Source organism: Symphalangus syndactylus, chromosome 7, assembly GCF_028878055.3.
Source record: "Symphalangus syndactylus isolate Jambi chromosome 7, NHGRI_mSymSyn1-v2.1_pri, whole genome shotgun sequence".
Taxonomy (NCBI): Eukaryota; Metazoa; Chordata; class Mammalia; order Primates; family Hylobatidae; genus Symphalangus; species Symphalangus syndactylus.
The window spans coordinates 44,324,240-44,344,864 of NC_072429.2; the positions used below are offsets into that span (position 1 = coordinate 44,324,240).

A 20,625-nucleotide genomic window follows, 5' to 3' on the forward strand; every position below is an offset into this window, starting at 1 on the left:
GTGCGATTATTTAATGGTTTTCCCTCCTACTGGACTCCTAGAGGACAAGGACTTTGTCTCTTATTGCTCAACACTACAAATTTTGTGTCTAGCACATTGCCTGCCATGTGGTAAAATGCCCAGTAAACATTGATTTGATAAGTGACTGAAGTGTATTGGTGGTAGCTAAATTCAAAGTCAACAATATATTCAATAAACATCTATGAGCCCTGATATGTGCTGAGCATTATGCTGAACTCCTTCACTTCCACCTAACCACAACCTTGAGAAGTTACTAATTATTATCACTCTAAGAACACTGCAGTTGACAGGCGTGACCAGCTCCTAACTGGGAGGGCTTGGCACCGACCACGTCTTCTGCTTCCAGGACTAAGGCTCCTTCCATATCCCACCACCATCCGACACCAACATCATGACAGCAGTTCTGCCCCACAGACTGATTCAATAAACACATCTGTGTTGTGGATCGGATGGGTGTAGGTCAGGTCCCAACACTGCTGTTCACCAGTTGTATCATCCTGGGACAGTTACTTCTCAATGTGCCTCAGTTTCCTTGTTTTAAAAACAAGAATGACAACAGCACCCACTCATAGGAACATAGGAGTTTTAATGTGATAATGTTTGTAAGAGTGTTTAGCACACTGCTAGGCACACAAGTGCTCAAAAAGAAATGGTATTGATCATCATTCTTCCGGGATTCCTGAGCCTTCCTCACCTAACCAGCTGACCTTTCAAGTCTGTTAGATTAAGTGAATGCTATGCTTGCTCGCAGAACTGAGGGTGACTCTTTGTCTCAGCTTCTCTGGGACTATCTGAGTTGAAGCCCCTGAGGCCTGACACGGAGGCACAATGTGCCCAGGCACAGGTGCAGCAAGCCCCGCCCCATCTCACTCCTCTGGCAGGGCAAGTCTGCTCTGTGATTGATTCCGATCTTTCTGGGGAGTTTCCTCTCGGGTGAAGGGGGACCATGACTTTTCCCTCAATGGGATTAATAACTGGAACAATAATTAGAGAATTATTTCCTCACGAGCATTCCAAACCTTCAGCTGCCTGCCACAGCCCACAACTCCTCAGCTCCCCAAGCACGCAAGAGGCTACGTGGGGAGCAGAATTACCGGCACCACTCACTGCACAAATGGAAATGTTCTTAAGCAAAGTGTGTGCCAATCAAATATTTATAAATCAAGCCACATCCTAAAGGCGCTAGCAGAGTTCACTGGTCAAAACAATCCTACCTTGCAGCCCTTTCTAAAGGGCAGATTCCTCTTCATGAAATGCCTCCTGCCCTGTTGCTTTAGGGGAGTCTAGACTTCTATTCTCTGGTTGGGATCACTCAACACCTAGCAGTTAAGGCACTTTATTCCCCACCAGCATAGACCCGAAGTCAAAACAGTTTTTCAAATGACCACGATGGGGAGAGCTGGACCCCACTGCCAGAAGTCAGAGAGAGGGGAAGGTCTCCAGGAAGGAATGTACTCCATGACAGGGTGCTCTCACCTCGGTCGTATGTGATGGGAAGGACTCCTTGCCCTCCTCCCCACAACCCTCATCTGATTACATAGAGGATTTTTATACATAAACTTTAAAATACACACACACACACACACACACTATATAATATATACTATATACTATATATACGGTGTGTGTGTGTATGTATATATATGTGTATATATATGTGTGTGTATATATATACACATATACATATATATACACACACACGCATATATATATATATATATATATATATATATATATATATATATATATGTCATTCAGTCTCTGGACTGTATCAAAATTTTCCAGGCAACTTTTTCAGACCTTAAAGAAGCAAACACCTTTTAAGATAAGGTGTTTTTTTTTTTTCATATATATTTACATATATGTGTGTGTGTATATATATATATAGATGTGTATATATATTTATATATATATGTATGTGTGTATATATATATATTTTTTACCACTGGAATTATTTTCCCCTAAATTCGATTTTTTCCCTTCTCTGTCTTTCTCTAATGTTTTACCAATCCCGGCTTGTGGTTACATTTTAATTATAAATGCCACTGACATAAAACAACCTCACCAAGTTCTGAATGAGGCTGACCTCACTTTGGGTAAACACGGCAAAGGACGGGAAGTCTCCAACCCAGAATAAACCAGGCACATAATCTCTCTTGGCCTCTCTTTGGAGAGCAGAGGCGGAAAGCAGGCTTAGAGGCCACAGACAGACATGCTACAGAAGCAGAACCTCTCTGTCCAGGCATTTTCCTCATTGAATGCACCAGTTGTGGTCTTACCTTTACATCTTCCTAGGATGGGACAGGAAGATGCTAGGATAGCTTGGGGCTCAGAAACAGGGTGAAAGACCTCAAAGTTGACTTCTCTTGGCACTGGCAGGCTCATAACCCTTTTTCCTTTTTTCTACTTTTGGAAAGTAAGGGATTGCTATTCTTACTGTGAACAAACTACTGCTAAGACCTAATGGAGGGCTTTGGGGAGAAGAAGAGAAAACCAAAGCTACAAACTTAGTTCCTCAGACAAAAGGTGTGAACACCTAGTTGGGGGCTAGCACAGCCATGCAAAAGCTCTGGGCTCCCCTTTATGTAGGTTTCCCAGGTATGCAGGGACTCATGAAGCAGTTTAAATAATGAGCATGGGACAAGGAAGACCATGACCCACAAAGGTGAGTTTGCACATTTCAGTTTCATTGACATGTAGTTCTGACAAATAGGCCGTTTTCAAACCAACACTTCTTAACTCATTCCTAGTAAAGGAGCAGGACTCTGGATTCTATTGGGGGCACATACAGTCACAAATCCACCACGTAAACACTTCCAGCCCTCTTCCCATACATTTTTACAATGCTTTATCTAAGTTTGAATTTCTCCAAGAAGTTTCTGTCATTAGAGTACCTTTTTAAAAGTTGCTTTCCATTTCTTCAGCTAAATTAATTGTTAATGTCCCCATTTCAGAAGGGGAAAATGAAGTACCTACCCTACGGACCATGGATGTATCTTGTTTTTCAAAAAGTACTTGCCCCTTCATCCCTGGGATGCTTGAGAGACACTGACCTTCCTGTTCATAGATAGCAACTCCTAGATCCCTATATGGGATAAAGAAGAGATGCTTGCTCCTCCTCATTTGCTCTGTGCGCTAACCTGGTCAGGGGGTATTGAAAAAGGGAGTGGACAGAGAAGTTAGAGCTTCTGCCTCCCCAGTTCTCCTGGGTCCCTATCTGCCCCCAAGAAGACCCACCTTTTATAAGTGCCTATGCTCTGGTCTAAAAGCAACATGGACTCAAGCCTAAGCTGGGTCATACAACATCTCAGGGGTCACCAGGAACAAAAAGTGGGAGTCTTGGCCAGCTCTAAGTGTCCCATTGACTATGAACGGAGCTTTAACACATCAGCTACCATCCTAAAATGTATGAAGGAGAATCAGGGGAGATCATAGCAAATCTCTGATGAAAATTTTGTAAAATACACAAAACAATATGCATAGTTCATGTATATGTAGCAAAACAGAAAACTATGCACTAGATATAGACCAAACACCAGGAATCCCATCACTCAGAGTCCTCCAGTGTCACTAGCTGGCTGTTCTTACCTCAGAACTGTTTATAAAGAAATAGAGTTAGGATGAAGGAAACATTTCCTCAATTCCTCTTCCAGTCTTAGTTCCTCTTATCCTTCCCAAAGCAGCTACTTGTATGACTCTGGTCAGTATCTGGTGCACAGTTTTATATTTTACTATAGATATATTCATGAGCTACACACGTTGTATTGTGTTTTTTTTTTCTTTTCTTTTTTTGAGACGGAACCTCGCTCTGTCACCAGGCTGGAGTGCAGTGGCGTGATCTCGGCTCACTGCAACCTCCTCCTCCTGGGTTTAAGCAATTCTCTCACCTCAGCCTCCCAAGTAGCTTGGGTTACAGGCGCCCACCACCACATCTGGCTAATTTTATTATTATTATTATTTTTATTTTTAGTAGAGACGGGGTTTCACCCTGTTGGCCAGGCTGGTCTTGATCTTCTGAGCTCGTGATCTACCTGCCTTGGCCTCCGAATGTATTGTGTTTTTTAATATAATTTTCATCAAGGATTTACTATATTCTCCCACTGCAATTTTGTTTTTTTCACTATATGTTATATTCTGCCTTTCTTTGAAAGGGGATTAAAAAAAAACCACACACACACACACACACACACACAGAGAGAGAGAGAAAGAATATTGCAGTTCTTGTGCTTTTGTTTGCTTTTAGTTCAAAAACAAGTGGAACTTTTGTTATTGTGTTGCTGTATCACTCCCAGGCTCATTTGTCTGTATCCCTAATCATGCGGAAGCCCCAAGTGCAGGAACCATGGCTGGCACTGAGCGTAAGTCCCAGCACCTAGTAGATGAGTATCTGTTGACTGAATGGTTCTCCGTCCCCCAACCCTGAGCTGCTACCAAGGAAGGAGCTGCTGCTGTGTAGCCAGCCCCCTCCCTCTTCCCAAGGCCCCCCTTTCTCATGCTCTCTCCTTCCTTGCCCGTCCTCAGCAGCAGCTGCAAGAGGATGTAAGTCTGGAAAACTGGAATGAAGTCACACTAGAGAGCTGGACACCGAGCCAGCTACACGAGCCGCTCAGCCTGGGTGTTGCTCCTTCCTGCCAGCCCTACTTGCAGAAGGATATATGTTTAGGAAACTTAGCCAGAAAGAAATCTAGTGAAAATGAGCTATGAAACTTGGACATCCTGGAGAAATAATATTTACAGAGGAAACTCTTGAGACGAACTCTCACCGGCACAACAAACCTGGTGTCGGGACTCATGGCTGAGGGCTGAAGTCATGTGCTAAGCAGGCCTCTGGCTCTTGTTTACCTCTATGAGGCCTCTTCATGGCCATGATGGAACTCCACAAATGGCAAAGCCAACCCTATTCAGCTCCATGGCCAGACAAGTAGGTGCTATTGAAGGCAGCAAAACAGAAATGCATAGGAAATGAAAAGCTTTTTAAAAATCTTCCTTGATTGGCTGGGCAGGGTGGCTCACGCCTGTAATCCCAGCATTTTGGGAGGCCGAGGGGGCTGGATCACCTGAAGTTAGGAGTTTGAGACCATCCTGGCCAACATGGTGAAACCCTGTCTCTACTAAAAATACAAAAAAAAAACAACAAAGACAACAAAAAACTAGCCGGGCGTGATGGTGCGTGCCTGTAATCCCAGCTACCTGGGAGGCTGAGACAGGAGAATCACTTGAACCTGGGAGGTGGAAGTTGCAGTGAGCTGAGATCACACCACAGCACTCCAGCCTGGGCAACAGAGTGAGACTCTATCTCAAAAGAAAGAAAAAACAAACAAACAAAAAAAAAACTTCCTTGATTACCTAAAAAGACCTCCCCTTTGGGGTTTCTGTAGCACCTATAATGTGTTTGACTAAATATCTACATATACGGGCGATAGGTTGAAAAGAGTCCCAGGCAACTAACCTCACTCCATTCCATGGCTACAAATGGGATCCTGGATGGTCACCCGCCATCTTGTCCATGTGTGATCTTGAACACAAGAGGGTCCGAGCAGGAGAGTATGGCTGGATTTGGATCAATCCATTCCCATAATTGGAGCCCAAGAGGTTGTGTGAAAGACAGGAAAAAGTAGGATACTTGGAGTACTCAGCCTGGGGTCTGGTCATGATTTTTCCCCTTCTTAGAAGTATAATGTTGCATAAAACACACTCTCACCAAACTCCAGCTCTTCACCTAAAGGACAGAGCAAGCACCACCTTCCTTCAGGGAATGCTTCGAGGAGAAAAGGTCACAAAAGCACAGAGGAAACAGTCATACGAGTACTGGCCACTTTCCATGCATTAGCCCTTACAGCTCCCACTATAGATAACGAAACAGAGGCAAATACTTTGCCCAATGATCACACAGCTAATAGGCAGCCAAGCAGAACTTGAGTTCATGCAGTTGTGTTCTGGAGCCCACACTCTTTAATTTTATACTATTTATATCAAGATAGAAACTAGCATGGTGCCCGGCACATTGTAGGTGATCAATAAAGTTAGCCCCTTCCTTTGATCTCTCTTAAACATGTAGGATTATGCTGAGAAATTGACAGAAAAGTATATGTAAATGTTCTCTGAAAACCATAAAGTCTGATAACCATTTTTTAAAAAAAGAAAAAAACAGCTTTATTGAGATAACACACATACCATACAATTCACCTATTTAAGTTGTGCAGTGCAGTGGATTTTCTTACAACTTAACAGAGTTGTGCAACCAACACCACAATCCATTTTAGAATATTTTCAAAAAGAAGCCCCATGCCTTTTAACCATAATTCCCCCATCTCCATCCACCCTGGCCCTGGATACCCTGAATCTACTTGCTGTCTTTATGGATTTGCCTATTCTGGACATTTCATTTACATGGAAACATCAAACACACGGTCCTTTGTGATGCTTTCTTCCCACTCAGCACTGTTTCCAGACTCATCTGTGTTGTGGCACGCCTCAGAACTCTGCTCCTTTTTATTGCCAAAGAATATTATATTGGCATTCCATGTATCTACTTGCTCCATAGACTGTTAGACTGAGAAATAACTTTATGCAGACTGAGCGCAAATACCCCTCATTTTACTGAAAAAGAGACTGTGTCTAAGAGGCTATGCAGCCTAGCCAAGGTCACTCAGCTCAGAGCCCAGCCTTGAGCCTTACAACTCTCCACATGGTCCCATCTTACTGCACCCCTCAGAGCGTTATTGGAAACATAACTCAAAGTGCACAGATTATTGATGATGGGCCAGGAGAATCATCTCTGCCAATATTAGCCACCATTCATTCACCAAATAATGTAGACTGCCCACTCTGTGCAGGGCACTGTAGGAGGTGCTGAGGACCCCAGAGGGAGCAGGACAAGATCTCTGCCCTTCCTCTCAGAGTGTACACTTTCCTGAGGGGGCAGAAATAGATCAGTAGCTCCCTAGATAATAAAATCATTGCATGTTGTACCAAGTGCCATGAAAGAAACAAGGGGCAGAGAAGGAGGAGGATGTGGGGGAGGGTGGCATTGGCAGGGAGAATGAGTGGGGATGAAAGGACCCGGTGCGCAGAGTGTCACAGGTTACTGGGGAGGTCCTCTTTTTGGATATTTAGGCTGAGGCCTGGAGGAGAAGGACCTTGTGAATATCTGGAGGAAGAAGATCCCAGAGAGAGGGCATAGCATGTGCAAAGATCCCAGGAAAACAGGGAAAGTTTGAATTGAATAGGAGCAGAAAGACAGAGCGAGCAAGTGGTGTGACTGAAGGCTCGAGAGAGCAAGGCCCACCTTACAGTGGAGGCCCATTGGCCTGTTCCCTCATGGCTACACTCTCAGAGCTAACCACTCCTAGGAGGACCTGTGAGAAAGTGCATCAGTGGCTTCCAGTTCCTTCCTGTGAATTAAATAAACTCCATTTGCCACAGGAAGCTGGAGGAAGTCCTGAGTCTCTACAGCAAAGACTTCCAAGGAAGGGAGAATTGCATCTTAGGTAAGGGTGATGAAACTATGTATCATCCTGGGGGTGAATCAGGAGATAAGGAAAGCAAAGAGAAATAAGAAAATACAGGCATATTAACAGAGAAGTTGTTAAACAATTATGGTATAGCTACATAACGGAACACAATTCAACTGGCAAGAAGAAAGAAGTTCACTCTTTCCATACTGACGTAGAAAGATCTACAATTAGTTGTTAAGCAAAAAAAAAAAAAAAAAAAAAAAAGGCGAGGTGCAGAACTGTGCAATATATGCACACAAGCTCTCTAGAAAGGATACACACACAAGGTGTCTAGGAGGGGTTTCCTTGTTTCTGCATCCCCCCAGGAGATGTGCACTCCAGAAGGAAGCTTTTCACTATCTCCTCTGCTATTTGGAAACATGGAAGTATATTTCCTATTCAAAGAAATTACATTAAAAATGAAAACAGGCCGGGCGCAGTGGTTCACACCTGTAATCCCAGCACTTTGGGAGGCTGAGGCAGGCAGAGCATGAGGTCAGGAATTCGAGACCAGCCTGGCCAACATGGTGAAACCCCGTCTCTACTAAAAATACAAAAATTAGCCGGGCATGGTGGTGCATGCCTGTAATCCCAGCTACTGGGGAGGATGAGGCAGGAGAATTGCTTGAACCCGGGAGGCGGAGCTCGCAGTGAGCCGAGATCGCGCCACTGTACTTCAGCCTGGGCAACAGAACAAGACTCCGTCTCAAAAGAAAAAAAAAAAAAAGAAAACAAAGAAAAGGCAATGAGGGGTCTAGATCTACCAACCAAAGCCCTGTGTGTTCCAGCCTCTCCTGCCCCTCGGCCTCTGCCAAGATGAACCTCAGAGATGCCCACTCATCCTCCTACGGAACTAACTACTGGGCAGCCACTGGTTCCTGGTCTAGATTTCACTCCTAGTCGTAATGATGGTTGTGACGGTCTACTGACCAAATAAATTATCCCGAAGAGTCTAGAATTAATTCCAATTCCCAAATGTGAATTATCAAAGCACCTCTCTCAAGAGGGCACCCTAGGGTGAATAAACAAGTTAATAATTATCAAATGGATATTGGATTCCAATTAAGTGTCCAGCACCTTGGGAGTGTCAATCAGTGTGAATGAGGAGAGTGTGACTCTGTAACTCGTAGTCCTTTCGCTCCATCTCCAGGTTTCTCAACCTGGGCGCTGCTGACTCTTTGGGCGGGAAAATTCTTTGCTGTGGGGGCTGCCCTGTGCATTGCGGGATGTTAGCAGCATCTCGGGCCTCTACCCACCAGATGCCAGTAGCACCCGCCCCCCTAGCTGTGACAACAGAAACTGTCTTCAGAGATTGCCAAATGTCCCCGTTGGAGCAAAATCACCCCCAGCTGAGAACCACTGTTCTCATCACTGCATTTCCAGGTAACGGCTTCATTCTCCCTCCATCAGGAGCTGGCGATCTCCCCTCTGCCTGTACCCCAGGTGGGTTGCCATAGAGGCTGAGGGATTGACGGAAACTTCATTGTGAGGGAGTTCCCCGAGTTTCATATGTGGCAACCAGTCCTAACTCCCTGGGAACCTCTTCTGTCTCAGGGAAAATAGCAATCTCAGATTTTATAAAATAACGATCTGCGGACAGGAGTCTCTCCCATGACTAGAAGGCCCAGACAATTAAAAGGCACCCCTATGCAGGTTGATAATGAAAGCAGAACACATGCAGGCTGGCCAGATCCTACTCAGTGGCATCCCAAGATTGCAGGGATGAGGGAGCCCGGGGGAGTGAGTGCCATTTCCTCCTGTGATTATTTTCCTACAGGTGACAGAAAGAAAGGAGCGAGGCACCGTGAAGGTGCACTCAGGGTCATTTTGTAACCAACAGGGTGGACAGGTAGGTGAGCCGGCTGTTGTCTCTCCTTCCTTTCCCAAGGACGTAATTCCCGATGGACAGCTTTCTTTGGAAGGCAAAGAAAAAGGGACTGTATTTCTATGTTTTGATTAATCTGAGGCTCATCCCTGAGGGCTCCGTGAAATGAATGAGCAGAATTTTCCATGGCCAACTGTCCTGGCTGCCGGGTCCTATCGGCAAAAGCGTAGTGTTTATTTACTTTTGCTCATGTTATTTTTATTCCAGTTCAGCTGCAGCTCAGTGCGGAAAGCGTGGGGGAGGTGTATATAAAGAGTACCGAGACTGGCCAGTACTTGGCCATGGACACCGACGGGCTTTTATACGGCTCAGTAAGTATGAAGCTGACATGCTTCCAGACGTGGCCAAGGTTTGAGGTTTCCAGAAATCTTGTTACATGGAGTGAGGCAAACTATAAAGCAACAATTAGTTTCTGTTTGTTATTTTTTCCAGAAGGATTCCCACCCTCACCCTGCTTTATTTTAGGCACAAACATAAAAGAGTTTCTTGTGGTATTCTCTCAAAACACCCAAATGTATTATCATATAAACACAGAGGAAAGATTGATTGATGTTTTGGTAACTCTTCAGTCACTCATTTTAGAATATCTAATCCCATTCCATTCATTCATTCATTCATTCCAAAAATGTTTTTCTTTCTTTTTTTCACTTTGAGACAGGGTCTGGCTCTGTCGCCCAGGCTGGAGTGCAGTGGCTCAATCATGGCTCACTGAAGCCTCGAACTCCCGGGCTCAGGAAATCCTCCCCCCTCAGCCCCCTGAGTAGCTGGGACTACAGATGAATACCACCACGCCCGGCTAATGTTTTTATTTTTTGTAGAGACAAGGTCTCACTATGTTGCTGAGGCTGGTCTCAAACTCCTGGGCTCGAGCAGCCTCAGCCTTCCAAAGTGCTGGGATTATAGGCCACCACACACAGCCCAAAAATGTTTCTTGAATACCTAGGTACTACGTGCTATAGGTGTGTCTCTTATTTCTTTTTACACAAATGGCAGAGCCTGGGCTTTCGCAGTTTATATGTCATGCATTAAACTTTGAAAATAGCCCCTTTTATTCTGAAAGGATCACCTAAAAGGATAGAAAGCTTAATAACTTAATTCAACATTTATCAAATGTCTCCTGTGTCTAAGTGCCATGTTAGGTACTGAAAGGATGTGAGGATGAATGAGCTGCATGGAGAGGCGTAGTCTAATTGTTTCTTCAGTAGCTAAAATCCTCCATGCTCCCTGCCCTTTCCCTATCATAGCTAATGCTTTATACAGGTTTGACCATGTATAGATAGGTCTTTATGGGAAAGGAACAGAAATAGAGGCAATGTGATTTTGCCCCTATTGGTATCTCTGTGACAGGAGTTAACTGGAGAGACAGCTTAAACCAACGACTGCAGGTTTTGAAGTTATTTCTAGATTTTAATGTTCCCTCCTCTGTATCCTAACAGTTGATAAACTAAGGCTTGGCTGTAATTCCTAGCCCAATCCACACCCCTTTCCTCCCTTTTATGAAGATGTCTTCAAAAAGACAGTCAGTAGGGGGAATTTTAGTCTGGAGCTTCAACTTATATAAAATTGCCAAGTGACAGAGGGCACAGGAAACCCTCTTGAAGTTGTCGTCTCAGCCAAGGGTCCCAATGTGAATACAGTTTTGTTTCCTCTCACTGCCCACTGGGGATCAGGAGATTAAATCACCAGGGTAATAGGTAACCTCTAAAATGCTATGTGCTCAGTACAGATCACCTGGGATGGCTTTAAGGGGTTTGGCAGTAGGGGATTTTTTTAAGGTAGTTCTTCCAAGCGGTAGTAAAATCAATCCATCAGCCAATCGTTCCGTCTCAGACTCATGATTAAATCTCATGCCTCTGCCACTCTGGCAAGTCACTTACCCACTCTGAGCCTTGTCTAAAATGAGGACGGTCATGGATCATAACCGCCTCACACAGAGCGTACGTGGGTTCAGTAGTGCAACACACAGAATGCGCCCATCAGAGCGGCTGGCACGTCGCAGACCACTGGTGGCTGTAAGACAAGTCATCAGCTTAGAAGCCCCTCACCCTCACTGTGTCTTAGGTTATGCCACAGTTTTATGGCTTTTCCCCCTTTAAATAAATTTTGATGTTTATGGTAACCTGCTTTCACTTATATAAAAATATTGAGGGAGAACTCCCAGAATCTAATTTCCGATAGGCTCCAGGCACCCCCTTCTCCCACCATAAACGTGGCCATCACTACAATTCACCTGAAATATGATCTTAATATATTACGCCTAAAAATGTTTGCATTTTCCCCATTGATAAAGAGAAGTTCTGAGATATCTCAAAGCTCTGCTTCATGCTCTTCACAAAATTTGGGCACTAATCCATCCTGATTCAAACTTGTGTGTGTGGAAAGGATATATATATTTTTTTAAAGTTTGAAAGGCTATATATCAAAATACTGATATAGTTATCTCTGGGGGTGGAGAATGGGTGGTTTTATAATATGTGAATAACTTCCTATATTTTCCAAATTTTTTTTACAGTAGGTATATGTCACCTATGTAATTTAGAGTGGGAGGGGAAACATGCTAAATATAAAAAAGAAGACAATTTAAACAACAAACATGAATCAATAGTTAACCCACACATCTTCAGCATTGTACCAAGTGCATAATGAGTGCTGACAAATCCTGGTGGAGGGACGGAGCACCGCTGATCTGGCCTGCTGACTCAGCCTGTGACTCAGCTATTTTGTGTGTGTCAACTGCTCCAGTATAATAGAGACATCAGGTGGGGAATGTGGCCATCCTCACCTTCGTCACAGAACACAGGCCTGATGCCCACTATGAGGTGTCAGGGGTGAGTCCTGCCTACAAAGGAGTGGGCAACCCACATAGGTCCAAGCTGTCTACCTCCTTCTACCCGAAACAACGTGCATCAAACACGAATGTCTGCACCAAGTTCCTCCAGAGGCAGCAGAGTCATCCAATAAAATATTATATTTATATCTCATCTTGTTCCAAAATGATCTAAAGTGTCTCACCCAGTTGTCATTTCACTAGATTATGAATGAATAAGAAGCAGGATACTTCCTGTTACACAGTTCCTTACTAAGAAAGGCTGACTTTACTGACTGCTTTATATTGTCTCAAGAATCAAATTAAACGCATTACTTAGCTGGTGAGCACCTATTATTTGCAAGGCTCTGTGTCTGGGGGATGGAGAGAAGACCAACAAGATTCCATCTCCTTCCTCACTAGGGTTTATAATCTAAAGAAACAAACATGCTCACACATAGAGAACAATGAACAACATAATCGGAAACCACCAGACAGGGAATCACCAACCACTGTGGGTGAAGAGAGACTGTAGGGGTCACACGACTTGAAAAAGGCAAAGCAAAGTCAGATGTCTCAGTTCCCAGCATAAGTGTTTTAATATACCTGTTTTAGACCCAAATGTAATAAATATATTCTAAGATCTTGACGAATAGAAAGTTCAAAAACTGAGTTCCCCCTCTACCAACAGATTAACTACAAGTAAGCAAAATAGCGGTTGCTGGATTTTTTTCAAGTAACTGCACTCTTTAATATGTTGTGGCTAATTTTTTTTTTTTTTTTTTTTGAGATGGAGTCTCGCTGTGTTGCCCAGGCTGGAGTGCAGTGGCGCAATCTTGGCTCACTGCAAGCTCCGCCTCCCGGGGTTCACGCCATTCTCCTGCCTCAGCCTCTCCGAGTAGCTGGGACTACAGGCGCCCGCCACCACACCCGGCTAATTTTTTTTTGTATTTTTAGTAGAGACGGGGTTTCACCGTGGTCTCGATCTCCTGACCTCATGATCCGCCCACCTCGGCCTCCCAAAGTGCTGGGATTACAAGCGTGAGCCACCACGCCCGGCCATGTTGTGGCTGATTTTCAACTTAATAAATGTGCAGCTGCACTGGATTCTACTGTACGGATATTCTTTTATCCCCTTAACCAATCACCTTTCCATGGACATATAGGTTACTCCTAATCGTTTGCCCCTATAACCGTTGGTTCACAGACCATCCTCAAAAATACAGTTGTACACTTACTCAACCATCTCCTAGGGGTAGATTCCTAGAAGTGAAATTGCTGAGTCAAAGGTAATACATCTTGTAAATTTTGATACATATTGCTAAACTGTCTTCAGAAAGTTTCCACTAATTTTTCTCACCAACTGTGCATGGCAGTGCCTAGTTCCCACATTCTAAGTCCTGCAAATGGTTTTTTATCTTTGTGCAAATTTTTTTTTTTTATCTTTGCACGTAGGAGGATAGCTAACATATGATAAATAATTTTTAGTTTGCATTTTTCTCGTTAGCAGTATTGAATGTTTTCATAGTTTTGCTGTTCATTTTTAAAACATCAAATAAAACATGACATTTTGATGATATCATAAGTCTATATCCATATAGCCTTATCTAGTCTGTATGTACATAAAGAGATGTAGGGATGGATGTTCATCAGTGATTAACAGTTGCCTATATCTGGGTGGTGGGTTTTGGGATAGTTTTTTCTTTTTACAAAGTAAAGGTATATTTTTAAAAGTACAATTCTTCTTATAAGTAGCATTTTTATCACTCTTTAGAGACAGGGTCTCGCTCTGTCACCCAGACTAGAGTGCAGTGGTACAATCATAGCTCACTACAGCCTCAAACTCCTGGGGTCGAGCAATCCTCCTACCTCAGCCTCCTAAGTAGCTAGGAGGACAGGCACACACCATGGCACCTAGCTAATTAAAAAAAAAAAAACTGTAGAGAATGGGTCTTGCTATGTTGCCCAGACTGGCCTCAAATTCCTGGGCTCAAGCAATCCTCCTGCCTCAGCCTCCCAAAGTGTTGCGATTACAGGCATAAGCCACTGTGCCTGACCACAAGTAGCATCTATTTATAAGATTCTTTTTATAAGTAGCAAAAAATAAAGCTATTTTCATTAAAAAAAACATTTACATTCTAGGATATGTTTCATGCTTAGGATAGATTTTGCACAAGCATATCTTCATAACAATACTCGGGTAAAATCCTAATGTTAGTGAAAATCACCAGGATAAAAAGGCATTTTAGCAGCTTTTTGTTTATTCTCTAAGTCTAGTCTTCAAGTTAAAACAACAACAACAACAACAACCCACTACATCACAGTCTGGTTTTTACCTATTTTGAATGTTTTTCCATGGTCAGGCCTGTGTGCCAGGCCACTACAGAGATGAAAGATCCAGCCCTGCCCTCAAGGTACTTATGGTCGAGCAGGATGGCTCTTATCAGTAGCATCTTAATTACTTTAAAATTGATTTTAAATGGAAAGGGAGTTTACAATAATAGCAAATGCATATTGAAGGCTCTTTAGTGCCAGGTGCTGTTCTAAGTCCTTATGACTACCCTGTGAAATAAGTTCCACCATGACCCCAATTTTCCTGAAGAGGAGACTGAGGCATGGAGAGCTTTAGTATTTTGCCCAATGTCACAGAGCTAGTAAATGGGGACCCCCATGTGAAACTACTCACTGATTGTCCTACTCTCTTTTGGTTTTATCTTTTTAGCAGACACCAAATGAGGAATGTTTGTTCCTGGAAAGGCTGGAGGAGAACCATTACAACACCTATATATCCAAGAAGCATGCAGAGAAGAATTGGTTTGTTGGCCTCAAGAAGAATGGAAGCTGCAAACGCGGTCCTCGGACTCACTATGGCCAGAAAGCAATCTTGTTTCTCCCCCTGCCAGTCTCTTCTGATTAAAGAGATCTGTCCTGGGTGTTGACCACTCCAGAGAAGCTTTGAGGGGTCCTCACCTGGTTGACCCAAAAATGTTCCCTTGACCATTGGCTGCGCTAACCCCCAGCCCACAGAGCCTGAATTTGTAAGCAACTTGCTTCTAAATGCCCAGTTCACTTCTTTGCAGAGCCTTTTACCCCTGCACAGTTTAGAACAGAGGGACCAAATTGCTTCTAGGAGTCAACTGGCTGGCCAGTCTGGGTCTGAGTTTGGATCTCCAACTGCTTCTTGCAGGCTGAGTCCCTCAATGCAAAAGTGGGGCCAAATGAAGTGTGTTAAGGGGTCTGCTAAGTGGGATATTAGTAACTGCATACTATTTCCCTCTACTGAGTAAACCCTGTCTGTGATTCCCCCAAACATCTGGCATGGCTCCCTTTTGTCCTTACTGTGCCCTGCAAATATTAGCAAAGAAGCTTCATGCCAGGTTAGGAAGGCAGCATTCCATGACCGGAAACAGGGACAAAGAAATTCCCCCTTCAGAACAGAGGCATTTAAAATGGAAAAGAGAGATTGGATTTTGGTGGGTAACTCAGAAGGATGGCATCTCCATGTAGAATAAATGAAGAAAGGGAGGCCCAGCCGCAGGAAGGCAGAATAAATCCTTGGGAGTCATTACCACGCCTTGACCTTCCCAGGGTTACTCAGGAGCAGAGAGCCCTGGGTGACTTCAGGTGGAGAGCACTAGAAGTGGTTTCTTGATAACAAGCAAGGATATCAGAGCTGGGAAATTCATGTGGATCTGGGGACTGAGTGTGGGAGTGAGGAGAAAGAAAGGGAAACTGGCTGAGGGGATATCATAAAAAGAGGATGATTTCAGAAAGAGAAAGAAAAAGAAAGTAATGCCACACATTGTGCTTGGCCCCTGGTAAGCAGAGGCTTTGGGGTCCTAGCCCAGTGTTTCTCCAACACTGAAGTGCTTGCAGATCATCTGGGGACCTGGTTTGAATGGAGATTCCGATTCAGTGGGTTGGGGGTAGAGTTTCTGCAGTTCCATCAGGCCCCCAGGGGCAGGTGCTGACAATACTGCTGCCTTACCCACCATACGTTAAGGAGCAGGGTCCTGGTCCTAAAGAGTGTTATTCAAATGAAGGTGGTTCGACTCCCTGAACCTCACCTGACCTCAACTCACCCTTAAAAATGCACACCTCATGAGTCTACCTGAGCATTCAGGCAGCACTGACAATAGTTATGCCTGTACTAAGGAGCATGATTTTAAGATGCTTTGGCCCAATGCCTATAAAATGCCCATTTTGAAGATATACAAAAACATACTTCAAAAATGTTAAACCCTTACCAACAGCTTTTCCCAAGAGACCATTTGTATTACCATTACTTGTATAAATACGCTTCCTGCTTAAACTTGACCCAAGTGGCTAGCAAATTAGAAACACCATTCATCTCCAACATATGATACTGATGCCATGTAAAGGCCTTTAATAAGCCATTGAAATTTACTGTGAGACTGTATGTTTTAATTGCATTTAAAAATATACAGCTTGAAAGCAGTTAAACTGATGAGTATTCAAGCACTGAGAATGATAGTAATAGGATACAATGTATAAGCTACTCACTTATTTGATACTTACATTTACCTATAAAATGAGATTTTTGTTTTCCTCTGTGCTATTACAAATTTTCTTTTGAAAGTAGGAACTATTAAGCAATGGTAATTGTGAATAAAAATTGATGAGAGTGTTAGGTCATGTTTCATATGAAATTGAAGTAATTGTTAACTAAAAACAATTCCTTAGTAACTGAACTGTCATATTTAGAATGGAAGGAAAATGACAATTTGTGAAAGTTCAAAGCAATAGTGCAATTGAAGAATTGACCTAAGTAAGCTAACATTATGGTTAATAATAGTATTTTAGATTTGTGCAGCAAAATGATTTCATAACTTTTTTGTTTTTGTTACTTGGATAAGATCAATCTGTTTTATTTTAGTAAATCTTTGCAGGCAAGTTAGAGAAAATGCAGTGTGGCTTAACATCTCTTTAGTATGAAGATTTGGCCAGAAAAAGATACCCAGAGAGGAAATCTAAGATAATTACAATGGTCCATACTTTTTATTGCATGAATCAAACTCAACATTGGCCAAGGAAAATTAAATACCATTGCTAACTTGTGAAATGGAAGTCTGTGATTTCAGAGATGCAAAGCATTGTAGTAAAAACGCCAATGTGACCTCGACCATCTCAGCCCAGATATCATTCATGTATCTGTTCAATGACTATTAAGGTGCCTACTGTGTGCTAGGCACTGTACTGGATACTGGGGACCTTATCTGTCTGGTTTGCTGCTGTATCTTCTCCCAGGGCATTATATTTATGATGAAAGATGCTGTGGATTCAATTCTTTCAGTCAAGAATAAACACAGACTTTGTAGGTTCCTGCTGAATAAACAGCAAATCCCAGAAACCCAGATTTTGGAAGAATCAGCAACCCCCAGCATAAAATAAACCCCTATCAAAATGTCAGAGGACATGGCAAGGTAAACTTAGCATTTTCAACTTTAGAACCAGGTCAGCTTCAGGGGGACTGCTTTCAAATCAGCCAAAGAGCCTGTCAGATCTTCTCAGAAGGAAGAGATTGGTAGTTCCCTGCTCTGTTTTGAACATGCTGTAGTTCATTAACCTGGGGACATTCCCATTGCTGTCTTAAGTCAGTCTCATAGCCAGCTCCTGTCACGTGCCTCTCGTATGGATTCATTTTCGGGCCAGCTCTGAACAAAGCATCATGAACATATGTGCTTTTGGTCGTTTGCAATGTGATGGTGGTGGAGGTAGGTATTGGTTTCCTTGGAAGGCATGATAAGAAAGAGTCCTGTGGCCAACAGGGTGTGTGAACAAAAAACTGATTGGAGCATCAGCTGTTACTGAAAGTCCTTGCTTTGTGTCAGAGGCAAAGGAACCCAAGTCGCCAAGTCCTCAGCCTTGAATGTACTGCTGACAACTAAACTCACAGGCTGCAAAGCAGACCTCTGATGAAGATGCCTGTCATTTCACATCACTGTCTTTTTGTGTATCATAGTCTGCACCTTACAAATATTAATAAATCTTCCAATAATAGGTGATAATGTCTCCGAGTTTCTGAGCATCCTGCTGCCTCATCTTTCTATCAAAGGACTTCCCCAGCATCCCTGAGGTGTGGCTGCTTAGTTTTCGATACTTACCTTGTTACCAGATGTCAGACTTTAAAGGCTAACAGGGAATGTGAAGGTAGAAACATTTTTCAATGTGTTTGGAAACAGAAGGCAGCATGGGTGATTTTTTACATTTCTGTTAGGGTAATATACATATACAGGAAACTCGCCTCGTGAGGAGCCAGGCACCATAAATAACTCAGGTGAAACCTTTTCTTCTTAACATAAACCATGTAAAATTATGCTACTGTTGTTGAGGTGACTGGCTCGTGCTTAGGCAAAGATATTATATGACCTAAAAAAAAAACCATTTAAGGACTTATTTACAATTTTAAGTCAATGGAAAGAGGGTGGATCTCTTCATCTTAAGAGCCCTGATGTGGAGCTATAGATTTGCTTCTCAGATTTTCTAAATTATCATTCTAAGCAGTGTTTCCTTAAATAAACCTCTGGATCTTATGACATGTTATTCTTAGGAGGAAGTACGCTGCTGCCTAGCACATCATGCGGAATCACACACACAGGCACACACACAGATGCACACGCATCATCTAAGGAGAAAGGTGGGGAGAGTGTGCTCACTCTGCTAATCACATACCACAATATTGGTATACCACAGTCAATCCTTTCTTTCCTTTCTAAAGTTGCCTAAAGCAATATTTTTCTAGTTTTTGGATCTTGCTCCACCATAAGAACTACATTTTCCATTACAAACTGGCACATACATACTGTTATACATACACACCACTGAAACAAAAATTTCACAAAACTAGATGAGGCACTTTGATTCTTCTGTTACATTCCACTAAAACACACTAGTCAAACATCATTTAACTTGGTTCACAACATTCATGGGTCACAACCGCAGTTTGAAAAACACTGACTTAAAGCAACTATTCTTCCCAAAGATGGCGAGACCCAGTGAGGATCTTGTGTTATGACTTTAGTGTTTTCAAAGACGCAGTTTGTTCTTGAGTAAACAAGACAAGAGGACATCCTGTTACCCAGGAACCATCTGTTTTGAAGGCTCTGTTAATTCTTTTAGCCTGGTTTGCTGCTAATCATGCAAAATGAATGTAATGGAACAGATTCCATGGGTGCCCACTGCTGCCTCCAAGGCTGGTCTAGCAGATTTTTCTGCTCTTGGAAGCCCTGGAGACTTTGACCCCCCTCCCCCTCCTTTGGAATTCTCATCACGTTGGGTCTTGAGGTCATTCCCTCCCTAACTCCCACAGTCTTCACTTCATTCCTCTCTGCTGCCTCCCCAACCCCTCACCAATTCCTAGTTCTTAACCATTTCTAACAAAAACATAAAAAGCAGATTGAACCAAGAAAAGGCTATAACCTGGGGCCTCTATGCATCTTCCCCAGCTCCCATCACTTTCTGGAAATGATCCTCTCTCATCTCTTATCTACCTTTTAAAAACTGTGCCATTCCTGGCTCAGTCATAAGCTAAACACCATTGCTGCTGGAATGCAGCTTACACAGGGATCTGTATTTTCCATCTTGGCTGAACCAACTAAACAAAGTAATTCTATGTCTTAAATATTTGGTGGGGTGTGGGTGGCTGAGAATGGACCTCCTGTCAGTGAACTTGACCACAAAGAGAAAAATATAAATATAGTCTTCACTTTTCATATTTATCTGAGTGATGTCCTATTTATCACGGGGTGGGAAGGGAGGAGGAATCTCCAATCCTAAGCACTTTTGGGTTGTTATATTAGCTAGTATGGTAGTAGTAGCACATCAGACAAAAATGTGCTGTCAACTACACTTTCACAAGTTAACAAAAAATATTTTTAGAAGCAGTAGTGACAATGTGAAAATATTTAAGCCCAACTAAGCAGCAGGACTTGTATGTTCTCCATTTCAAAATGACTAGGGATGATTTGTTTGACGACCGTTAAAATTGAAATAATGGCTAGTAAAAAGTGGCACCCCCTCCCTCGAATCCACTCCCTAAAGCTGTCCTCCACCCCCCGGAAAAAACTCCTCTTGCCATTGTACATAAATGTACACTAAAATCGACTCAGAGGACTCAGAGCTTTAGGCTTGGGGATCTGACACTAGGGACTCCAGACCCTAGTTATTGAACTACCATTCTCTCAAGTAACAAGGGAAATGTACTAAATGACTATTGGAATCTTTCTGCAACGTTGGACCCACTTTGCGGTTGACATATTGACCATGACATACTACACTGTTAGCTTTCCACCCTAGTTATAAAATTAAAAAGAGAAACCAGGTCACACACAGCCTGAAGCCAGAGGGTGGGTTTGCTTTATAAAATGCACATATTGTAGGACCTAGCTTTGGGGTCT

At 43.0% G+C, this 20,625-nt stretch overlaps 1 protein-coding gene and 1 long non-coding RNA gene across 9 annotated transcripts in view; one reads left to right on the top strand and one right to left on the bottom strand.

The window, feature by feature from the left end:
• The window catches only part of FGF1 (fibroblast growth factor 1), a 108,906-nt gene extending 90,677 nt beyond the window's left edge, over positions 1-18,229 (top strand). For 3 of the 8 annotated variants that reach the window (XM_055285827.2, XM_055285825.2, XM_055285826.2), the window contains exons 3-4: positions 9,610-9,713; positions 14,931-18,229. In XM_055285827.2, coding sequence (XP_055141802.1) covers positions 9,610-9,713; positions 14,931-15,125 — 299 coding nt within the window. In that variant the 3' untranslated portion in view covers positions 15,126-18,229. The remainder of the gene's footprint in view (positions 1-9,609; positions 9,714-14,930) is intronic. The other 5 variants (XM_055285830.2, XM_055285828.2, XM_055285829.2 and 2 more) reach the window with 2 other exon arrangements.
• Positions 1-20,625, bottom strand: part of LOC129486233 (uncharacterized) — a 330,778-nt gene that overhangs the window by 105,832 nt on the left and 204,321 nt on the right. The gene's annotated exons all lie outside the window — the stretch shown is intronic.